Raw genomic sequence first — 24,543 nt, 5'->3', positions numbered from 1 at the left:
CCTTGGACCCTGGGTGGGAACTGACCCGCTTGGACAGCATGTTCTGGGGGCAAACAGGACACAGCTGGCTGAAGCAGCCTCTGGTCACTGTGGGCTCTTTAAAGCAGTCCTGCTGTGACAGGCATTAGGCATGTCCAAGCCAGACCTGCCCAGATACTCATCCCTCTGATTTTATTCCAAGCCTAGTCTCCCTCAGGTTGTCTAAAGCAACTTACTTCTTCCTAAAATTTGCTTTTACTGTTCCATTTCTGCAGGAAGAGCACTGGCTCCCAGCTGGCCCTAGCTTTGGAGACACCTGGGAAAACCACCCTGGATGAGGTGGCCCCAAAGTGCAGTAGGAGCAGGTACCTCTGTGCCAATTCACACAAGCCATCCTCCCACCTTGCCCCTTAAATGACCCCCAAAGTGCTGCAAGTATCTTCTTGGGGTGTTTTGCATTTCTCAGGTGGTATTTTGTGGTGCCCTGTGGAATTTTGGCAGGGGCTGTGGGCATGTAGAGCTGCCAGCACTAGCCCAGGTTGGCACCCATCAGTGGTGAATGCCCCGGGAGTGGTGGCTGTGCTGAGCCTTGACAAACAAAGGTTGGCTCCCTGCAGCCGTGGGCTCTGGTGGCACTGGCTGTCACACACCTGCAGGGCATGGCAGAGACAGGCTGAGGAGGAAGGGGACAGTGTTCCTGGGACAGTGACCTTCCATGTCACACTTCCCTTGAAAGAGAATTCAGTTGGAGAACAATCTCATCTCAAAATCCCTGGAGTGGGGGGTCTTGACTCTGGCACTGGTGCTGATGTCAACACAATTTAATAACAACCACAACCATGTGCCAGTGGTGTTTCAACAACAAATGTTTCAAATCTCTTCTGGCAGAGAGAACATTCAGATCCTGCACAGCCAACACCCCCATTGCAAATTAATATTTAAATCAATATTTACAGAAACTTCTACTGGGTACTGGGAGGGCCACACATGGAGAGCTGTGCCCAGTTTTGGGATGCCCAGTGTAAGAAGGATGAAGAGGAAAGAGACAGGGCCAGTGGAAGACTAGTGGCTGAGTCAGGACTAGTGGCAGTCCCAGGGCACTTGTCCCATGAGTAGAGGTGGAAGGAACAGGGTTGGTTTCACTCAGCAGAGAAGGGGCTGAGAGGAGAACTGCCAGGGAGCCACAACCAAAGATGATGGGGCCAAGCCCTTCAGAGTGGTTCAGGTGATCAGACAAAGAGTAATGGCCACAAAATGCCTTCCAGGAGTTTCAGGCTGGACTTGACAAAAAGCTTCTTCCCCAGGAAGAACAGCCCCAGGCTGCCAGCAGGAGGGAAATCTCTGTGCTTGTACAGACAAAGCTGCAACTGCCCCCTGAGAATTTGGGATAGTCCTGCTCCAAGCAGGAGACTTCCAGAAGGTGCTCCCAGCTAACATTTCTATGTAAAAGAGCTGTGTAAGACTAGGACTGAAATTAAGGATTAAGGGATCAGGTCAGATTTTCAATGGTTCAGCCCAGCTCAGAATCCTCTTACAAGCTTCAGCTGTGCTCCCTGTACCAAACACATCTTCCCTAAATTCACTGGCACTCCCAGGGCCTGGGCTCAACTGTGCCCATTCAGCAAAACAGCAAAATTCCAAAGTCGAGTAGTTTTTAGGGAACACAGGAGCACAAACCTGCGGTGGGTGTAGCTCCTTTAAAGGAACACAATCACAGCCTCAGCTTCTTCCCAGAGCTGAATTGCTGAAAGCCTTTCAAGCACTTCTACCCTGACACAATTATCCTCTATTTGGGTAAAACAGCCCAACTTGCACTTTGACAGCCCAGAGTGTGCTCTGTGCTCGCTGGCAGGTCCCTTCCCCACTCTGGTCCACAGTGCAGAGGACAGAGACTCTTTGGGTGGATATTTTCCAATGTTCCTTGAAATATGCATTGGCTCTGGTGGCCTTTTCATCACAATGCACACATGGGGAGCTGTAATTTCAACATCCTCTACCAAGACAGTGTTTCTTCCTTGAAAACTGCCTTCCCCTCCCTTCCACTGTAAGTGACAGTAATCTTTGCATAAATTGAAAAAGAAAAGGAAGAAGGAACAGAACATCCTTGACAAAGGAACTAATGACTCAAATGCTGGGAAGCCTGGGGTTCCCAAGGGACTGTACAGCTCGCAGCATTGATTTTTAATGACTTACAGAGATTGGAGATTTGGAAGATCTCTCAGTGCCTCTGCAGGGATGCGGCTCAGCTGATTGTTCTGCAACATCCTATAATTAGAAAAAAGAAAACTTTGTTAAAAACCCAACAACAACAGCCTGACACGAAATGGAGGATGTTGCTGCTCGTTCCTGAAGTTGTTCTGGGTTCTTACTGGAAAGCTGGAGTGGTTGGAAAGCACCATGTTGGCCAGCCAGAGCTCTTAAACAAGCTTAAGGCAGGTGAGCTGCAGCCCAGTCTGGCCCAGGATGTGCAGCAGGAGGTCCAAGAGGTGAGTGGTGCTGCAGGGGGGGTCCACTGGGAGGGTGTCACCACAAAGGGGCCTCTGTCCTGCAGGTATCTGTTACCCCAGAGTGACCCCAGTGCTCTGAGCCAGGCTGTCCCACACTCATCCTGCAGTCAGGCGTCCTCTGCCCGTGTGTGGCAGTGGTTCCCCACAGAGGGGATGGAGAGCAGCCCGTGGGCAGCTCCCCTGTCCCGCCGTGGGCAGCTCTCCTGTCCCGCCGTGGGCAGCTCCCCTGTCCCGCCGTGGGCAGTTGCAGGCACGGGGGGGGGTGAGGAGCTGCTGATTGCTGTGTGCTCAGGGACCTCCCAGCCTCGGCACCGCCTGCAGCACAAACTGGAACTGCTGTGGTGTCTTGGGTTGAGAAATGTAACCAAAAATGTGTATTCTGTTTTCATCTGTTGAAGTAGGTTGGGAGATATTGCTCCTTATCTCTTGTAACCCTAGGTGTGGAATGAGGGGAGATGCCTTCTGTTAATGGACACCTGATAACACCAGATAAGGCAGGGCCTCCTTATCTCTTCCTCCACCCACCCTGCTCTGAGGGACATCATCTGTGAATGGGCCATTGAATGCCTCTCACATGACTGATAACATCACCTCATCCCATTGGGAGATGCTCCACCCAGCGGGAGGAGCCAAAGCCTTTCCACCGGGATAAAACAGCAATCCCAGACACCAAGGGAGCCTGTTCCCACTGGATTCCCAGAGGACGACTGGACCCTTTCTTGAGGCTCATCTCTACTCCAACAGAGCCACAACTGTCACTCTGGGAGGACTTACTTCAGGCTGCTTCCAACACCCTGACCAACAGGCTGTCAGGTTTGTATTCTGACTCTGTCAGTGGTCCTTTGTACTATTGTATTTATCTTATTTTATTTTTACCTTTCTTGTTGTTTGTTCTCTCTCTAGTGAATTGTATTTGTGACTTAGAGTCTCACTGGTTTTTCTTTCAAACCAGCACATGTGGGAAAAACCAAAGCAGAGACTCCAGAGAGAGCCGGTGCCTGGAGCTGCTGGGCTGAACAGGCAGGAGCCAGGGGGACCCCTCAGAGATGGAAGTGAGTGCAGGGCATGGAGAAGGGCCGTGGACATGGAGACATCTACACAGGTGATGGGAAAGGAGGAGACAAAAGTGACAGTGCACCCAGGGGTGGGTGTCTGTGAAGCTCTAGGGATGGAGGCAGAGTGAGAACACTCCAAGGGGTGTTTCAGACCTGCTCACACACAATCCTCTCTCCCTGACCTATTGAGCACCACACATCTGCGTTTACTTGTGCCATCATCTCAGCATCTCTGCAAAGGCTGTTTTTGACTCTGGACATGCCTATCCTGAACCTACTTGTTCCTTGCAGAACTGAGACATCACTGCCACATGCTCCCCTGGATAACAGACACATCCCAGCAAGGCAGCTGGGCCAGGGGAAGTGCCTAAAAAAGGAAAGTTTTACATGTCTGCAATTACTCTTTCCAAAACCACCTAGGAGTGATTGGAGATGGCACAAAAAAGGAAATGGTGCTTAGGGTGCTGTCATAATTTACTGCCAGTGTCAAAGGAGCAGGTCATGGCCTTAGGGGTTAAGGGCAGCCCAAGGAGCATGGATGCAGGCCAGAAACCTCCCCATTGCAGTGACTGCAGCCTTACTGCCAAGGATTCAGAGGTCTGACATGGAAGTTGGGAAGAGATAACCTTTTAAAAAGGAAAACTATGGGGCATAAAACTCTTTGACTTCTGGAAGAAAATGGGGACTTACCAGTAAATTATTTGTAAGAACACGGAGGATAGAGCAAGGAAATGAGGAACTGTCAGAAGAAGCTAGTGAAAAATGAGATGTGCCAAAATTTTTTTCTGCACAGGGTAAAAGACCATAAGAATGGAGTAGAAAGGATAGACACCAGGTACCATGACTTAAGTTTTGCTTTAGTGAAATGTTAAATTTTGACATTCAGTGCAGGAGAGAAGATGTGTTTGGTACAAAAGGGCAGCAGAGAGGCCACACTTAATAAATTGTTCCCTTCCACATGAAGAACATGACTAAGGATCTGCAGCATCTCGCCAGGCATTTCCACCAACAACTTGCTCATATGAGCAGGGGTGTGTGGAGAGGTTCGTGAGGAAGAGCAGTAGGGAAATGCAGAATTCTACAGGGAAACTGAGGGAAAGGCTCCAAGGATGAACAGGGATTAAAGACTGCACAAATACAGCTGGGCATTGGCTTACAGCTCTGCCTGGGCTAGTGGGAATAACAGGAGAGCCAGGGCAGGACAGAAGTGCTCTTTGAGGAGAATAGAGACCCTGAGGATGATTACAGAGGGTGTGAGGAGCAGGACACCAGCTGTGCTGCTTCTGTTCCTCTTGAGTGAGCTTTGGCCAGGCCACGCTGTCCCACCTGGGACCTGCCCTGCAGGACATGGGACAGCAGCAGAGCAGCCAGGTGACAACAGGCAGAAGGATGAGGAAACCCCAAACCCTCACCTGAGGGGAACCTGGAATAGAAACTGCAGGGGTAGTAGAGCAGTGGGATGGATGCACCTCCCCTGCCCGTGTCCTCCTCCTGCAGCTCAGTGCTCAGCTGCTCACTGGCAGCACAGGGGCCCCAGGGCTCCTGGGCTCACAAGGGGCTCTCCAAGCCTCTGGCACTGTGACAAGCACAGCTGCCTGCCCCCTCAGCTCCCCTGCTGCACCCCACTCACACCACCCTGCCACTCTCCTTTCCCTCTCCCCCTCCCTGGGGCATCTTCTCCCCTCCTGCTGGCCATGCTCACGGCTCAGGGGCAGGGAGCACCAGGAGCTGCCTCGCTGCTGCACCCACAGCCCCTTCCCATGGGGGACACGCTGAGAGGCTGCAGGGACCCCTCTGAGATGAGTGTCACCCACACAGGGCGTGTGCCTGCTGTGAATGTGCCCTGCAAGTCCATAATCCTGGGCTGGGCTCCTCCCTATGTGCTGTGCAAGGGGCAGGAAAGCCCCAGTGATGGATCCCGTGGGTGTTCTCTGCAGTCCACCAGGATGAAAAACCTCATCCAGGTGGGCAGCTGTCCCACAAGGACCAGCACAGCCTCTGGGGCTCCTGCATATGGATTTGTTTCTGCAGCCAAGGTGTGCTGGGCAGATAAAACCCTGGGTCCTGCAGCCCAGCAAAGTGGAATAATAATTCATGCCTGTTAAAAATCAAGAAGATGTAAAGTTGAGCACAGAGAGATACAGAGTGAGGCTTCGGAAAGTGCTTTCAGGGTTTTGGTGGGACAGACATTGAATCTCAGTGGCTCTCTGAAATCTGAGCCTTGTGTTTTGTGTTGATCATTGGAAGTATCCGAAGTCAGTACTAAAGCAAAGCCCATTGTCACACTTCTGCTGGATTCTGCTGCCTACAAGTCCCTTCTCCAACAAGTAAAACAGACTGAGAGATTTTCCAGACCACCATCAGCATGGACTGGTTCCAGAATGAAGCCATTTTGGTGCAGACAAACAATATTTAAGGAAGATGCTTCAGAGACCTCAAAAACCACTGGAGTGGTGGACAATGCTGTTTTTCACAGCAGCAGGGCAGCTAGAGAAGTTTTCAGATGCTGGGACTGGGACAAGAACCAGAGCTTCTTCACATTGCACATAATGAATCCAATACCTCATCATCAGAGCATGACTCAGAGAAGCCAAAAACCAACTCCAAACAGAGTTTGATAATATTCTAGGGACAAGGCCACCCTGGTGTTAAACAAGAAGTTCTTCATTCAGCCTCAAGCTCAGGAAAGCTCCAGCTTTTCTTACAGGGAGCTTAGGTTTTAGCAGAAGACATGCTGTGTTTATCCCTGGATGTCCCAGGATGGCTTCTCTTACAGTCTGGTATCAAGGACAAACCCCACCAGGCCCTGCTCACTCCAGTCAATCCTTACAAACCACGTTAAACCACCCTTGTATATTAGGTTTTTTTTCATAAACAATATACAACATAATTTTGGGAGGAGCTCAAATAATTGTACCAAAACCTGGGGGGTGATGCCAGGGAAATCTCTGGACACCTGCAGGATCACACCTCCTCTCTGTGGTACCTGGTTCCTGCTCCATACTGTGCTACAACAGGGGGAGGGCAAAAATGTTCAGAGGACAACAAGGCATCTGAAAAGCTGGGACAGAGCTACTGGGTCCCTCTCTGTGGCATTTTGCCCTCTGGGGTGCTGCTCTTGTATGAGAAAGGGGAAGACAATGCTGCAGCTCACAGGGGAGAGAGCACCCACAGCAGGAGGCCTGGGCTGCAGGCCATCGCCAAGGAGGGCAAATACATTCTGCTTCAAGACGTCACTGCACCATTTGTGTCAACAGCACTGAAAAGAGTAACAACTCTGCAAACCAGTCATCTGTCATCTCCTGACCTCGTGGCCCTAAGAGCCTGGGGCAGCCACTGTGGCTCCCTGCACTCGTGCTCTCCCCAGGGCAGGGAGCTGCTGTGCAGGGTGTGAGCAGGGATGGTGCAGGGCTCTGCACGGATCCCAGGCCTGCTGCAGGGTGGCTGACTGAGGCACAGATGGGCTGTGAAGCTGGACCTCAGTCCACAAGATCACAGCGATCCTGAGATCCCAGATCACCCTGGCCTCAGCCTTTGCCTGTCAGCATCTGTTCCTGCCTCTCCATCTGTTCGTGCCTTCAAACAAAATCCCTCGATTTTATTGGCTTTTCCACAGCAAGGTGCTGCTTCACAACAGCTTGGAGACAACCTTAGTCAGAGCTCAAATTCTTGTGCCCATGGAGCAATCCTGCACTGGATAGTTGATGTGATTTCTCCGTTGCTGAGTCTAATTTTCATAGGATTTATTCAGGGTGGTGAGGCCTTGGCACAGGGTGCCCAGAAAAGCTGTGGCTGCCCCATCCCTGGAAGTGTCCAAAGTCAGGTTTGGGGCTTGGAGCAGCCTGGGAGAGTGGAAGGTGTCCCTGCCCATGGCAGGGGGTGGAATGGGATGGTCCTTAAGCTTGCTTCAAATCAAACCATTTTGTGTTTCTATGACCTTGCTGGTTGATGAGCCAGCTCCTGGCCAAGCTGAGGACAGTGATGAACATGACAAGCAAAGACTGTTCAGACCAGCAGGGACTCAACCCCAGGTGTGGATGAAGCACTGGCACCTTGCTTGGCATTGTCCAGGTGATACCAGGGCTTGCAGATCCAGACACGGACACACCACCTGCTGCCCACAGCAGTCTGACTGGAACCAGAACAAATCACAGCTCCTCAGAGGCCGGGTATCATTTTCAGAAGCAGAAGGATTGTTTGTTGGCAGGGACCACGCCTGAACCACCAGAAGAATGTTGGGATCGGGTCCCATCACACCAGGATCCTTGCACAAGAGAGCCTCAGCAGACACACAGCCCTCAGAGGTGCAGGCCTGTGCATGATAGAGTGTCCCCATCCTGGGAGGCTGAAGTGACTCAGCCAGCACAGTCAAAGGGCTGTTATTGCTGGAGGCAACTGTGCCTGGAGCCCATGCATGGGGATTAAAGACATTCCAAGCTCTGCACGTTCCTCTTCCCTCCCAATGGGAGCGCCTCCTGGATGTGCCACACCATTCCCTTTGTCTCAAAGCCATTTCTGGTCTGCACAGGCTCATGGATGGCCAAGAGGTAGGGTCTGTCTAGGGATTTCTGAAGTGTCCCAAGCCACCTCCAAACCTGCCATTTTGGGGCAAGGTGACGTTTTTGGAGATGTTTTCGATGTGTGTTCACATGCCTGGTGAGTCAACACCTGTCCTGGGCCACAGGAGGTTTTGTGATCACTCTTCAGGAGGAGAGGAGGGTCTGGTGGCCTCTGGGTAGTCCCCATCCAGGGGATGTGGTATGTGCTGGACAAGGCCACTCTTGGCAGGCCCTGTCCAGTCTACCTGTTGATGGAGATGAACCACAGGCAGTGCTGGGACAGTGTGTGCTGGCGAGGGTTTGGGCAGTGCTGGGTCAACCTGCCTGTGCTGGGCAGACCTGGGCAGAGCAGGGCAGTGCTGGGCAGTGCTGGGCAGTGCTGGACAGTGCTGGGCAGTGCAGGGCAGTGCTGGGCAGTGCAGGGCAGTGCTGGGCAGAGCTGGGCAGAGCTGGGCAGTGCAGGGCAGTGCAGGGCAGTGCTCACACCCTGGGCAGTGCTGGGCAGTGCTGGGCAGAGCTGGGCAGAGCTGGGAAGTGCAGGGCAGTGCTTGGCAGGGCTCACACCCTGGGCTGTGCAGGCAGGTTGGGCAGCAAGGGGTCTACACACTCACACTTGCTGGTTGGGGCTTGCTGAGGAATGGAGTGGCAGGGTGGGCCTGCTGTGGGTGCAGGGTCTGCAGCCAAGAGGATGCACCCAGCCTTTTTGCTCTCCACATTGTGGGGTGAGGTTGTGGTTGCACTTGGAGTCTTTCCCTGTGGGATTTGGTGTGGGATTTCTTCTTGGCTGGTAAGCACTGCCGCTGCTGCAGCATGTTCAGCCAGGAGTCAGAGCAGGGGCAATCCTGGCTGTGCAGGGCAGTGCTGGGGAAAGATCCCTGTGCAAGGGTGGGATGTCTGGGAAGCTGTGACAGCACAAATCAGCCCCATGACTGCCTGGGATGGAAGCTTCCTGGCTGATGGAGCTCCAGCCAGGTCACTTGGAAGTGAGAGGCATCCAGACAGCTCATGAGGAGGTCTGGAAGGGTGGAAACGTTTCCAGTTTTCCAGATACTCTCATTAAGCAGCACATTCTGCCACCCTGGAAAGCTCCAAGGCTGGGAGAGTATGGACCAAGGAGTTAATTTTGCAAGGGAAGGAGCTTGCAGAGGGATCAAAACTGCCTGTGGAGTGGCTTCCAATGATCTTGGCAGTGAAGCTTGCACTGAGGAACATCAGTATCTGTGGAGAGGATGTGAGTGCACCGTGCTGCAGAGCAGCCCCCTGCGAGAGGTGCACTCCCAAAGTCTCTGCACAGGGATGGACCTGCCAGTGGAGAACACCTCTGAGCACCAGCTACTGCTGCTGAGCATCCACCCTGCCAGTCTGTCCTTGTCTGAGGGGGCTGAGGAGGCCACATCTCACCCTGCCCTTGACTGGCTCCAGGCTCCATGCATGAAGACCTCAGCACATCCCAGCACATCCCAGCATGGTGTTTTGTTGTCGTGGGGCAGCTTGGTTCTTCCCCTGCTCTCTTCCAAGTCTCCACATACCTGCTTCCCTGGGTGTACCCCTGCATGGTTTCTGCACAGGCCTATCTTCATGGCCACTTTCCAGGTGGTTTTTGTGCAGTGAAGCAGCCAGAGGAGGCAGAGCCAAGAATCTGGTCCAGGTTCCAGAACCCCTGGGATTCACTCCGAGGGCAGGGAGAGGACCATCTGCACAGGCGGGTTTGTGGAGGAATTCCCAGGGTGTTTCCCATCCTTTTTAAAACATAAACTAATTCTCTGGAAAGGCTGGGAAAGCACCAGGCCCCTTGTCAGCCCAAGAAGCATGCGAGAGTTTACTTGTGGACCTGCACACTATTGCAATTAGCCCTAGGGCTCTAGCACACTAAAATTAAACTAGGAAAATTGTTTCCATCCCCAGATATCAGCCTGTCTCCTCAGGAGACACCCCTGTCACCAGAGGTAAGATCTTTGGCCCTGCTGTGAGTCAGCTCCTGGACACCCCCAGGTTCCAGCTGGTCACGCTTGGGGCAGTCATTCCCACGCCTGTCACCTGTCAGACCTCAGCAGACCTGTGACACAGCACCCATGCCTCTAAACACAACATCCTCAATATCTCTGGTGCCATCTACCCCAAAACCTTCTATTCCTTGTCTTCATATATGGAGAATATGTATCTCCTTATTGATTGCAGTTGAAGACTGTCCTTGAGCTTGTGTCCATCCTCATTCCCCTCTCCTCCAGGTTAGGTGACCTCAGGTGACTCCTTGTTCATCACCAAACCCTTGATCCTTCTCAGGACCCAGGGTTTTATCTGCCCAGCACACCTTGGCTGCAGAAACAAATCCATGTGCAGGAGCCCCAGAGGCTGTGCTGGTCCTTGTGGGACAGCTGCCCACCTGGATGAGGTTTTCCATCCCGGTGGGCTGCAGAGAACACCCACGGGATCCATCACTGGGGCTTTCCTGCCCCTTGCACAGCACGGAGGGAGGAGCCCAGCCCAGGATTATGGACTTGCAGGGCACATTCACAGCAGGCACACACCCTGTGTGGGTGACACTCATCTCAGAGGGGTCCCAGCAGCCTCTCAGCGTGTCCCCCATGGGAAGGGGCTGTGGGTGCAGCAGCGAGGCAGCTCCTGGTGCTCCCTGCCCCTGAGCCGTGAGCATGGCCAGCAGGAGGGGAGAAGATGCCCCAGGGAGGGAGAGAGGGAAAGGAGAGTGGCAGGGTGGTGTGAGTGGGGTGCAGCAGGGGAGCTGAGGGGGCAGGCAGCTGTGCTTGTCACAGTGCCAGAGGCTTGGAGAGCCCCTTGTGAGCCCAGGAGCCCTGGGGCCCCTGTGCTGCCAGTGAGCAGCTGAGCACTGAGCTGCAGGAGGAGGATACGGGCAGGGGAGGCGCATCCATCCCACTGCTCTACTACCCCTGCAGTTTCTATTCCAGGTTCCCCTCAGGTGAGGGTTTGGGGTTTCCTCATCCTTCTGCCTGTTGTCACCTGGCTGCTCTGCTGCTGTCCTGTGTCCTGCAGGGCAGGTCCCAGGTGGGACAGCGTGGCCTGGCCAAAGCTCACTCAAGAGGAACAGAAGCAGCACAGCTGGTGTCTCAGTGCAGGTGGGTCCCAGCACAGCAGCAGCCGTTTGCTGGCCAGCACCCCCAGTGAAGTTCAGTGTAAAGCCTGAAGGGTGACTTGCCCTCTCTGAGTCCTCTCCTGATTTTCAGCAGAGCCAGAATGGTGAAATATAAACTCAGTGCTTTGCCCCTGCCTAAAGTGAGGAGACAGGAGTTTCCTCCATGCTCCTGTCTTTTAATACCTGACATCCCAGCATCACTGTCATGTTTCCTGTCTCATGGGGTCTTCAGATTTCCCTCTCCAGATATGCTCCGTGTGTTTTTGGTGGAGATTTAAGTTCACTATCTGTGGATTTTTAGTGGACATTAAAGTGCAAACAAAAGCACATAACTGCAGGAATGGCTACACTGGCCCTGAGGGAGCAAGGATTTGGTCTGGATGGGGGGCAGAGCAGTGAGCACCTCCTGTCCCATGAGATGCTGTCCTCTCCCAGGGCAGTTTCACAGGACATGGACACAACTGGTGCTTCCTCTGGGCACCCTTCAGTGTCCTGCACAAGGCACACCAGTTTACACCAATGTACAGCTGGTTGCACCCTTATCTCTCTAGTACCCACAGTGTCCATACCAACAGCAACCTCTAAGTCACTGCACTTGCCCAGCAGCCCCACATTCCTCCCTGTCTTTCAGGCTGAAATTTATATTGCAGTCTCAGAGTTCCAGGATACAGGGAGATCTTGGTGGAGCCAGCTCAGCAGTGGGTTCTGGCCCTCAGCAGGCTTGGATGGGGTACAGAGAAGTGCAGCAAAAAGAAGAGGGAACTGAGATGTGGCTTGGGAAGAGGGCGAGGGATTTTGGTCACTCCCAGGGCACAAGGAGCAGGGTGATCCAGCCCCATGGCCATAACCAGACTCTCAGGGAATACACTTGTTCCCTCTGACCCCTGGAGAGATGGAGCAGATCTTGCTGAGCTGTTGCAGAGCCACCAGCCCCAATCAGGTCACTGCTGCAGTGACCTGACGGAGCTTTATCACAACCTGATGGAAACACACGGTGGCCTTCACCTGCATTCTTCAGTACCTTGTGGTTTTCCTTAGTCTCTTCTTAGTAGAGAAATGAGTGAGAGTCCCCACCCTTGCCAAGAACCCTTCCAGTGTGATTAAGCTCAGTGCTCCTAAGATTTGTCCTGGAAACATTTCTAGACCTGTTCCAGCAATTCCCAGGGACCAATCTATCTCCATCGTGTCCCTCACTGCTGCCCTCACTCTTACAGTGACAGAGGAATAGGTGGGGATCAAGGACTGCTTTTCCTGGAGGATGCAGGGATCTGCGTCTGCATTCCCCCAAAGACCTCACTCCAGTGGAGTCCACCCACAGAAACACTGCAGAGAGTGATCAGAGCATCTCCTGTATGAGAGCACATGGCAGCACAACACACCACTGCAGACAGCCCAGGAAAACCAGCAGTCTTTGGAAAATGAAATGCTCCCAGTGACATGGGGTCTGGTAGCACCCCTGGTTTTAGGAAGAAGGAATTTTGTTAAATGAGAGGTTCATGGCAGGGCCTGTATGGGGGAGTCACTGTGAGCATCCATGGGCTAGTGCTCCACACAGCCCCATGGGAAAGGTTTGGGGTCAGGGTAAGTGCCAGAGAACAACAGCAGCATTAACACTGCACAAGCCCTCTGAGATCACTGAATCCCATCATTAACCTAACACTGCCAGCTCCACCATTAAACTGTGTCTCTAAGCAGGCCCATGGTTTAATTTCAGGCTGGACTGCAGCCAGGGGGATGTGGCAGCCCACATTCCACCCTGTACCACTGGGCACAGCCTGGCTGAGAGCAAAGCAGCTTGTCCTGCAGCATGAGGACGCTGACTGCAGCTCTCACAAGACAGCCTGGAGCAAGATCCTGATACAACCATGTCCCAGATGGAGATGCCCTGATCCTTCAGGCCCCTTCTTGCTCTGGGGTCACAGGTGAGCCTGTCCCTGTCCCTGTCCCTGTCCCTGTCCCTGTCCCTGTCCCTGTCCCTGCTGATGCTGCCTGTGGCTGTGTCACTGAGCCCGTGGCCTGGGGCACGAGGGAGCAGCACACCCTCCCCTTCCTACCGAGCTGTGGGCTCTGGAAGGGAGGTGTTGCTCTGGGAACGCTGCATTAGTCCTTCCCTGGGCCTGCCACAAACAGAATTGATCAAAAGCACCTTTAAAAGCTCCTGCGTCCCCAGAGCAGAAGGCTCCTCTTGTTGAAATTGGGTGGGAGAGCTGCGGTTTTTCCTCAGTTCCTTTGATTTGTTGCCTAATGCAGGGGATGGATAAATCTCTAAGCCCTGAGATTTAGGGCAGGATTCATACTTTACATCTTCAGAAGACGTAGTAAACAGCCTTATACTCTCTAATCCTGGGAGCAGGTTTGTACCTGCTCTCTCTGCACAAACTGGACCAGCTACAACAATTTCACATTGTGGCTGAGTTCAAAACATCCCCTTGGGGATGAAATGTTTATTGCAGAAGATTTTTAAGATGGTTCCTTAGGGAGAAAGGGACTTCCACCTCAACATCCTGCACAGACCCTGGGGAATGTCACATGGATACAAAAAGCAGAGTGACTCCATGAGACACCGTGGCCCGTGGGGAGTGTAGGTGCTACAGCTGAGCTGAGGGTGGCTTTCAAAGTTTCCAGAGGAGCTTTGTCTCTTAGACCTTCCCCAGTGGACAGCAGGGGTGAGTGTCCTGCCTTTATTAAGCAGGGTGAGCAGGTCCCAGGCATGCCCTGATGGCTGCAGTGCTCCTGTGTCCAGCTGCCTTCCTGGCCTGGGGCGGGCTGGGGTCCCTGAGGTCAGACTGCCCAAGGATCCCAGCCTTCCTAGGTCACTCCAGAGCCTTGCAGACGGCTGTGAAGAGCTTTGTGGTGAGGACAACTGAGCTGGACAGAGCCCAGGCCCTTTCCCCAGTACCTGCCAGGATGCAGAACCTTTGAGTTGCTTCAACCCAGCCCCAACACAGAAGCGGAGCAGAGGGGGGCAATTTGGGGTGTGGACTCCACATCTGGGGGACACCACGTTAGGGGGGGTTTGGTGAGTTTTATGCAAAATGTGCACTTCTGCAGATTCTCCCGGGGCACACTGTGCCCTGGGGAGAGCTGCTCACAGTCTGTGGGGTGGGGCACAGCTCCCCAGGCACCACAGGGCATGTTTGCAATGTAGGTTTAAATCTGACCCCACAGCTCCTGGTAGCTTTGCATCCCCTTGGGATGGCTGCAAGTCCCTGCTCATGGCCAGTGCCAGGGGCTGGGGAGAGGCAGGGACAGGGATTGCTGTGCAGAGAGGAGAAAGGGACTTACAGAATCTTCAGGCTGTAGAGGCCAGAGAAAGCTTCCCCTGGGATCCTGGAGATCTGGTTTCCAGAGAGGCGTCTGCAGTGAAAAGAAGAGCCAGTCATGTGTCAACATCCTTGTGATGACAGTCCCTTGTCTACAGAGGCTTAACAACTCCTCCATCCTGCCACTGTCCCCTCCAGAGGAGGCTGCAGCACCTGCAAGCTGAGCCACAACCCTGAGCTTCGGCAGCCTCTGCACATCACCCCCTCACCCAGCCTGAGGAACAGGCAAAGAAAATCACAACTCCTGCCAGACCTGAATCCAGCATTTTCAGCATCCAGAGACAGCTCATGGCTTAAAGACTTTCCCTGGATAGACACAGAGGTCTCCATTCCACAAAAATTACAGCACAGGTGGTGACCAGCCTACAGACCCTGCTCTGTGCCAGGCCTTGGCAGAGAGGGCAGAGCAGGGGAGAGCTGTTTCTGCCCATGTATGGCCCTGGGAGGACTGTCCCTAAATCCTGGCTAATGAATGAGGGTGAAGGGATGGGAGAGGAAGTCAAAGCAAAGAGCAGCATCACAATGGAAAATGGGTCATATCTGGGACATAGAGCAAAGAGCAGGGGAGAACATTCAGAACTTACTGAAGGAAACCCGTGGGATTACCATTGTACAGCATCACCTGATCCTAGAACTCAAATTTTAACAAGGCCCAGAGCAGGCTGGGGAATTAAAAGGTGTTTGCATTTGTCACTGACATTAGAAACTGCATCACTGTTATCATCAGGACTATGGTGAGGGCATGTCGTAGAGCTGGGAGTAAAGTCCAGGACTCCTGAATCTAGGTCTGACCTAGAGAAGAGGTGACCTTTCTCTTTCTCCTCCTGTTTCACACATGGGGACAAACGTGGATGAAGTTCGTGCACCCATCAACCAGAAATCATAAAGACAGGCTCAAGAACCTGATGAAGACCCTAAATTGCTACTAAAATTGGGCAAGAATCTTGTCTACTTGACTTGGAGTGGCATATTGCACCTCCAAAACAGAGACAGTGAACATCATTTGTGACCAGGCTCATCTTCACTCTCACAGCAAGTCCAAAGCAGGTCCAAGAGGCTGGGCATAGATCTGGCAAAGGTATTCATTAAACTTTGACAAAGCTTGGTTTTTTTAGGCATTTTGTCCGGGAAGAACACGAGTGTGGAAGCTGAGCAGTGCAATCCGGGCTGGAAGCAGAGTGCCTGGGAGCCAGGGCTCTGCAGAGCTCACTGAAGGGACCGAGTGACTTTTTTTGGGTTTTAGAGAGCCACTCTCACCTGTGGCAGAGCAGTGTGGGGCTGCCCGGGTGCTCTCCCTCTCCGTCTCTCCCCTCAGCAGTCTGGAGAAAATTGCTCCCATAATTAGGCCTCTGACAGCATAAACAGCACAGGGTCGTCCCTTTAATGTGTGTGAGCAGGTTGTAACCTGCCTCTTGCAGCACATGATCCGCCTGGCAGGCTGGGCTATTTGTCACTTGGGGGCTGTGATTTGGGGTAATTGCTCCTTTTGATTGCTGATTTCCACATGGGAGGGAGCATTGTCCGGGAGGCTGGAGAGCTTGCCTGGAGGGGAGGTGTTCTTGCACGGCATCCTCAGGCTGCTCCCTGCATCCGTCCTACCTGGCTGTCTGTCCTACCTGGCTGTCTGTCCTCACCTCCCCGGAGCTCCGGGCTGCCCCAGCCTCCACTGCTGGCACTTCGCACCAGCTCCAGGCTAAACGTGCCTCTCGGCTCCTTTCCTGGCAGCTCCGTGCCTCTCTGTTCACTTCCCTGGGTGTGTTTGAGTGTTTGCCAGGTCCCTGAGTGGATCTGGGACCTCCAGGATTAGCAGGAGAGGAATGTGAGGCTGAAATGGAGCCCCAGCTGGGGCTGCTGGCCTCAGAGCTGCTGGCAGGAACAGCAGGGAGCTCCAGATGCTGGTGGGACACATGCAGAGCCAGCCTCTGGCATGTTCTGTGAATAACACAGAATATAAGGGAGAAAAAACTCTGTGGTAAATGCCCTGGTTTCAATGGGTCCTGTCTCAGGTGATTTTAGAGGTCCAAAGCAACCCCCAGCCTCAGAAAAGGCCCCATGCCTCACTGTCGCTGCAAATGTTTCTGCCCTTGGTCATTTTGCACTGGGACTGTGCCTTGTCCCTGGCTCACCTCTGGCTCTTCTCCCCATACTTCACCTCCTCCCTGCCACGGAGGCAGGGCAGCTCCTCTCACCAAGGTTAGAGGTCCATGCCAAGCCAGGAGCAGGCGGAAAGGGAGGCACCAACCACAACCACTTCTCTGAACTCACCTCCCAAGGCAATTGACAGCGTCACTGGGGTCCAAGATGGGCTCTGCTTACTTCTCTGCAGGGACTGGGAGGTGGGACATGTCTGTTTGGGCACACAAGCTGAATTTTCACTTTTCTAGAGGGGTGTGTGGCTGGGACATGCACACAGGGCCTGGAGGTGAGGGGTTTGGAGGTTAGCTAGACCTCCCAGGACAGGGCTGCATGATGCTGGGGGTGTAGCCAGGTGTCCCAGTCAAAGAGCATGGCTGTCCCACCTGTCTGAGAGCAGCACAGGAAGGGGTGAGCCTTGTGTGGTGTCAAGCAGGAAGGGTGACCACTGGAAACATGGCATAGAACCACAGAACAGTTTAAGCTGGAAGGGACATTAAAGCTCCTCCTGTTCCACTCCCTGCCATGAGTAGGGACACCTACCACTAGCCCAGGTTGCTCCAAGCCCCATCCAACCTGGCCTGGAACACTTCCAGGGATGGGGCACCCACAGCTTCTCTGGGAACCCTGTGCCAGGGCCTCCCCACCCTCACAGGGAAGAATTTCTTCCCAATATCCCACCAAACCCTGCCCTCTGGCAGAGGGAAGCTGTTCCCCCTTGTCCTGTCCCTCCAGGTCCTTGTCCAAAGTCCCACCCCATCTCCCTTGGAGCTCCTCTAGGCACTGGAAGGGGCTCTAAGTTCTCCCCAGAACCTTCTCTTCTCCAGGTGAACTCTGCCAACTCTTCCAGCCTGGCTCCAGAGCAAAGGGGCTCCAGTTATTGGAACATTTCCTGACCATTCTTTGCTCTCATACCATTAACTCCCATGCCAGTTCATGTAAGAGACCCAAGACATAAAAGTTATCCTGTGTGTGACCCTTCCTCTGTCCATGGTCACTTGGTAGTCTTCCAAGTGTTTGGTTCCCTCTGTCCCTCTCACTCAAACTCTCCAGAAATTCCCCTGCTTGGCAGACAGGCACCCATTGAATATATCTGCAGAATCCCACAGGAAATGCAGTGAAATGGTTCCTTCCTTTCCATTTAAAATGGAACAATAACATTTGAAGTGATGCTGCCAGTGTGACATCCCCTGAGACAGCTCCTAATTTACTCCTTCTGTGGAGGAGACTTGAGCAAATAACCCCACCAAGAAGGACAGGGAGGCACTGCCTTTGCCTCAAGCACAGGGACGAGGAGCTATTCTCGCAGGGCTGAATTTCTGGTCCACAGCACATGAGCTCAGCTCTATGTCTGCTCAGGGCTCTTTTTAGGATAGACTGGATTCAGTGGTATGTCCTGCTGTCCTGAAGTTTACACTGTGACAGAGGGTTGGGAGAAAGAGAAAGCTCTGGATTTAAAGTGACAGATAGAAGGAGGAGAGAAGGGGCAGGTAGAAGGGGAGGGTGGCAGCTGGATACAGCTGGCTTTCTTCAGAAAGCTCACGGTGGATTTTAGATCCTGCCCCCTCCCCCGCTTCCACCACTCCCGTGATTTCTGGGAACATTCCTCCAGGCTTTGATCTGCATTCCCAATACACTCCAAGTTGGAACAAACTCATGGTTTACCACCATATGGCTGCTGCTGTTCAGTTACCACAGGCTCAACCCTCCTGTATCTTGGGCTTCTTGGTCATGCTACAACTTCCATGGCACGCCCGAAGGCTGTGCTGGGCAAGATCGCTCATGTCAGGTGCTCAGGCAGCTCGGTGATGCTCTTATCACTCACGTTAGGAGGCAGGAACTTTGCCCATTGGCAGGACAGGACAAACATGTGTGTCCATATCCCAGTGAAATTCTCCCCTTGCCAAACTTGTATTGAGCGTGTCGGCCGCCCCTTTGATCTCCTGCTGGGGTTGGTTTCTCAAGCGCTCACCCTCTCGAGGCAGTGTTCCCAGACACTCCATGCTCCTGCCTAAACTGTGTCATCACGCCAAGCCTGGGCCTTCCCTGGGGCACACAGGGGACCACAGGCCCCCTTGTCATGCCTGGGTTTGTTCTTGTGCTGGTGCAAAGCAGGAATGAAGCCAATTAAATCAACAAGTTTATTTGCATTTATAAGCATTTGAGAAAAGGGCCAGGCATGGACTCTTCCTTCTCACACAGGAATCTGCAGCTGGTCCTAGTCTGGTATCTCCTGAAGATGCCTCTAATGTGGTCTTTGCTGTCTCACTGCATCCCTGAGGAGAAGACTGTACCTGTTTCTAGCTCTGCTCGCCGTACCCCCTCGAATGCCTGTTCCAACTCGATAGATTGATCGCATTTGTTCTTTTGTTTATGGTCCTCAAGCCAGTTTTCAACCCACACAAATGTTCATCTGCAAGCCCGTTTGGATTCATTTGCCAAGTAACATCAGTAAGACATAGCTCCATAGTGAACAGGACACTGAACACCTTCACTCCATCTCTTTATATCATAAACTGCAAAGGTTCTCAGTTTGTTCCCTCCAAACCTTCAGAGCAGTTTTGACTTTTGACTCTACTTTTGGTGTCCCATTTGGGGTACCCCAGAGTTAGTCATATGGAAAGCAGTTTTCAGGAAAACTGGGATTAGCTATCCCAACTAGCAACGATTTTTCAGTTGCTGAACATACTCCCTAGTCTAAATGAAGAATGGAAATCTAAATAGAATGGAAATCTCAAAATTTTCAAAATATTTGGGATTTGATTTGGGCAGGTACAGTATCTTGGCCTCATTGGTCAATCTTCATCATAGACAACCCCCTAGAAGCCCTTCTCTCCTGTCTTCACCTGCACCTTAGCCAGTGCCAAGGACAGTCCTCACACCATGCACAGGGATGACTTTTGGAAGGCTTAGTCAGAGGAATTATCCTTTAACTCTCTCTGTGCTTTTGCTCACCCACTGAATTGATGAACAGCACCATCCTCTGCCAAGGACTGGTGCCAGCCAGGGGGATAGAAAGTCCTGGATGAACCAGAGCTGGTCTCCTTGTTGCCAAGGAGTTGTACCCTGGTGTCTTCTCTGCACAGGAGCTGTGCAGAATCCTGGTGCAACCACAGAGGCCAAGAATTCAGAGCTGCAGCTCTTTAGCTACGGCCACCTGGAAACGGAGAGCTGTGCCAGGCAAGGTGGCTACCAAGGGAGCAGTGATTCTGCCTCCAAATCTCAGCATGTCAAAGCAAGGTCATGGCCCTACAAACATTTATATCTCCATAAGAGGCCTCTCCAGCCTGATGTGAGATGGAAACCCACCAGAGCTGCTGTCCATGTCTCAGGGGTGCCCTATTTCAGACACGTTACTGCACTGCTTCAGAAGCAGCTTCTCACCACAGTGCCAGCACACGAGAGCATTGCCCAGAAATGCCAGCCCCCTTCCATGGAAGAGCTGTCACTCCCAAAGGAGTCCTGCCCCACTGCCAGCATCACTGCAAGAGTGACATTGCCTTGGGGTGACACCCCGTGCTGGACAGGCCCCCAGGGTGGATGTTCCAGATGCCTGGAGCTGCTGAGGGCGAGGGGGTGCTCTAACAGCAGCCAAGGCACCCAAGGACAGCGCTGGCATCCCACGAGCTGTGATGGCTCCACTGGCCTCTGGACCCACATGGGAAGAGGAGTGAGAAGGGGGTTCCCTCACAGGTGCAAGGCAGGAGAAGAGGGCTGCTGCACTCGCATTCCCAGCACACACGCCTGCATTTTCTTTCATTTCATATTGTGCTGCCTCTTGGTGCCCCGGCCTGGCGCAGAGGCCGGAGCGGGCCCTGGGCGTGTGGCGCTGCGCCTGCCGCTCCTCCGCGGCACTCCCGTGACGGTGAGTCCCGCTGCCCCGGGGCCCGGGAAGAGGCAGGTGAAAGAGCCAGTGGCTGGGAAGGGGTCTGATCTTGCCGCTGTGCCCCGAAGCAAGAGGTGAATGGCAATGAACACCTGCCTTTGGCTGCAGTTTCTCCTCTTGGCACTAAGCACTCGTGCTTGGATTCAAAGCGCGGTAACAAAGCCCTTGCCGGCGAACACATTTCAACATGTTATTATTCCCAGGCTGGCTTTCAAGATCTCTTTCTATTCCTTCTGTACTGATTGCTCTTGTTTCTCTTGGCTCCCAGCTCTGGCTTTTCAGGCTTCATTAACTGGAATTTATTAGCAACTTTAAACAATCTTCCTGCTGCCAAAAAGATGGAAAGAAAAGAAGAAGGAAAAAAAAAAAAGGAAAGAAACAAAGAGGAGACATACTAAACTCTGGGCTGCTCCCTGCCTGTGTGAGGCCCAGCTCTGAGCACCTCTATCTCTGCAGGTTTTAGTTTCTGGTGAGTGCCTGGGCTGTGCCTGCTCCCACAGCCTCTCCCGTCTCTGGAGAAAAAGGCTGGGGGGCCAGAAGGGCACAGCCTGGGCACGGGCACAGAGGGACCCTCTCCCATTGCCTCTTCAAGGCAGCTGAGCCTGGAGAATCTGGGCTCTGGGCATCCCCTGAGCATGAGAACTATCTGCACTCACAACAACTTCCTGAGCAGCTCTCAGTAAAAACAAATGGCTAGCAGGGCACATCTGAGGGGCTGCTCTCCTTGCTGGACAGATGAGGCACTGGCACTGAAAATAACCTCACCCAGACCACACAGGGAGTGAGCTGGAGCAGTCCCCGTACCCTCATCTGTGCCCTAACCACCCTCTGATCCCATGGGGACACGTTTGGTGTCCAGAGCAGGGACGAGCCAGTGCAGAAATGCCCTGTAGGACACAGCCTGCCTGGGTGCCATGGGTGGCTTGGGGGATTGCTCTGCTGTCCTCAGGACCCTCAGGTGCCACCCTGCTCTCGTTTTTTCCTCACAGGCCTCTATCCAGTGTGGGTGTGTGCAGAGGACCAGCGCACTCAGGGCTCAAGTGGGCCCAGCAACCTGCGTTTGCAGGGCTCCACAGCAGTGGAACCAGGCACGTTTGTCCTTGTTGTCCATGGGACACCTGTGCTTCATCCACCCATTTTTGCAGCTGTCTTCCCCTTTCCTATTATTCCTTTTCCTGGGCTGAATCCCAGGTCTATGCACAAGCTCAGCCTTGAGTCCAGCTGATCTCTGACTTATGTGAAACTTCACCTTCATGAGAAGTCTGGGGTGATGCTAAAATAGCGGAACAGAAAGAGGGGGAATTGTGAAAGGTGTGAAACACCAGCTCTCCTCCACAGGACCCTGGGCTACTGGGGCTAAATCTAATGAGAGAGAAGACAGAATCAGAGAATCATGGGTGAGAGCAGGAGGGGAGAACCGTGAGGAGGAGCCAGAGGAACCTGGGCTTTCTCTGACTGTTGAAGAAGATAAGGGTTATAGATCAAGGACAAGGGGTGTCAAGAGTTCCTGGGATGTTTCTGAACATTAAACAATTTCATAGAATCTTGAAAAGGAGTTTTGGAAATCTGAGTTGAATTTTTTTGCTGAGGAACCTCTGATTTTTTCATAAGGTTCAAGCACCTAAGGAATCTTTGGCAGTCAAGCAATACATAATATGAAATACCTTTTTCTTTTAGGGATTTACCCAAAGTAAAAGAGTAAATGTTAAAAAGTAACCTGAAGATGAAACTATTTTTTTCTCTCTCAGGTTAAAAGAAATTCTTGGGGTTGACCAAAGCTCCAGAACATCAGTTTTGGTTCACCTTGGACTGAATTTTGTAAATTTTGTCTTCAGTTGCTCTAGCCTGTTACTGCCCTGGTTTATCCAGCATGTAATAGGGAACATAAGATTGTAGATATTAAACTATTGGAGAGCATCCAAAGGAGGGCAGTGACAGTGGTGAAGGGCCTTGAGGGGAAGCCATGTGAGGAGCAGCTGAGGGTTCTGGTTCTGTTCAGCCCCTGGAGAGAATAACGAATGGCAGGCACTGATCTCTCTGTGACCATTGACAGGACCCCTGATACTGTGTCAGGGGACAGAATTGGCCATGACCCCAAGCTTGACAGAGCTCAAAAAGCATTTGAACAACGTGGTTGGGACCAAGGTGTGACTCGTGGGGATGGTGCTGTACAGGGCGGGGAGTTGGACTTCATGATCTTTGTGGGTCCTTTCCAACTCAGATTATTCTGTGACTTTGTGCCTCTGTGTAGAAGGCAGATTGGGGCTATAATGCCACCCAAAGTCCCTGGGGATGAGAAACCTGCAGAAGGCTTTCCATTTAACTGAAGACAGGCACTTGCAGCAAGGATGAGCTGCAGCAGAGTCCTGTCAGTACTTCCCTGCCTGGAGGGGGACAGGCAGGAGGGCAGGCAGGCAGGCCTTCCTCCTCCCCAGGAGACATAACACTGGGATACCTGGATTTGGGATACCTGGTCTGTCCCTCACTGCTCAGCAGGGGTTTCTGCTCTTCACTCACTGGCATGTCCCAAGCATGGGCAGTTCTGCCATGGAGATGAAGACAAAGGGCTTGGTCTGGTGTCACCCTGGCAGACACTGGGAAAGTGTCCCAGGTAGATGAAATCAGCAGAGATCTGAGCTGTGAGACCTGAACAAACTTCCCTTGAGGATGTCTAAACAAGCAGGATTTGTTTGCTTGACTCTTATGCGTGCCCTGGCACAGAGGGTGATCCCAGCCTGAATGTCATGGTGCTGATGTAATGTTGTGGGATGAAAATTTGGTGAAGATACAAATGAAAAGAGAGGGGAAATGCCAGGCAAGTTGCATTATTGGTCAATGACAGCCCTATGAATGCTGTACAAACTGTCCCTGTCTAGCTGTTGTTGTTGAAAGAATCACTTTTAATTTGCCGTAATATATAAAATCCTTCCTTGCTTGATTTCATATAAATTACTTGATTTCCATAAATAGGATGACTATCTTACTGCTATCAAATCCAAGCAGGCACTTTGCTAGGCATAGATATATGATGCTGTAGTTTGCATTTCCTTCCCTAACTGTGATGTTAGGCCTTTCCAAAGGGGCACTTGTGACACATTCAACCTCCACTAAAATCTTACCTAACAACTTCCCATTATTTTTTCAGATTTTCCTCTTTAATTTTTTCCCCTTCGCCTGTTTCATTCATAATTATTTTTGGCTGTGGGAAGCTGGCTCTTTTGGAAGCTATGAATATTTATTCAGTGCTGGTTGGAAGTGCTCTGTTTGTGCATGACGTAACCCGGACACGGCTGCTTGCAGCGAGACAACCGCGGATTGTGCCCAGCAGTCGGCTCCGTGTGAGTGAAAAGCCTCAGGACCCCCAGAGGAAGTGCTGGGTGTCCACACTTGGACGTGGATGTTGATAAAATGACTAGAGAAATATGGGAATACACAAAATAGAAAGTCAAACAGACTTCATTAGCATAGCTGGTTTGATAACCAAGATGCCATGGCAAGAACAAACAGAACTGTGAAGATTACAGAAGATGGGGTTAAACCTGCTTATGGGAAGAGAGAAGATTCAATCAACTTCTGCAAGCAAAGAATTGTTGTAAGATGCATGAGTTTTCTGTGTGATTTTTAACCTGATTATTGTAGTAGAAATTATTAACCTGTTTGAAATAGTATATAAGTTTTTGGGAAACCTGAGTAAAATCGAATTCTGATCACCGAATCAGTCTTCCCATCTCTCAATCAATCACCAATAGAGAAAGGCTGCAAGATGGGAGCTAAGTGGTGAAGAGCCCACTTTCTATGAGCAGCTCTGGCTCCAAAGCCAAAAGAGGATCAAAAATGCCTCCCTGTCAGCTGGTAAATGCCTGCTGGGGAGGGGCTTGGGAGGCCAGGGTCCTTATAACTCTAATGAATTTAAAATACAGACAGAGGATGATCAGTTACAAGACCATTTGAGGTAAAAATCCTATAATATAAAAATCACAGATCCTGCAATG

At 52.2% G+C, this 24,543-nt stretch overlaps 1 protein-coding gene across 1 annotated transcript in view; it reads right to left on the bottom strand.

Annotated features, from left to right (window-relative positions):
• Nucleotides 1–24,543, bottom strand: part of LGR6 (leucine rich repeat containing G protein-coupled receptor 6) — a 154,084-nt gene that overhangs the window by 73,242 nt on the left and 56,299 nt on the right. The window contains exons 3-4 of the mRNA XM_063418666.1: nt 14,495–14,566; nt 2,173–2,244 (exon numbers count right to left, since the gene is read on the bottom strand). Coding sequence (XP_063274736.1) covers nt 2,173–2,244; nt 14,495–14,566 — 144 coding nt within the window. The remainder of the gene's footprint in view (nt 1–2,172; nt 2,245–14,494; nt 14,567–24,543) is intronic.

The sequence above is a fragment of the Prinia subflava genome, chromosome 23, assembly GCF_021018805.1.
Source record: "Prinia subflava isolate CZ2003 ecotype Zambia chromosome 23, Cam_Psub_1.2, whole genome shotgun sequence".
NCBI lineage: Eukaryota > Metazoa > Chordata > Aves > Passeriformes > Cisticolidae > Prinia > Prinia subflava.
The sequence above is the reverse complement of the archived record's forward strand: the minus strand, read 5'-3'. Positions and strand labels throughout refer to the sequence as shown.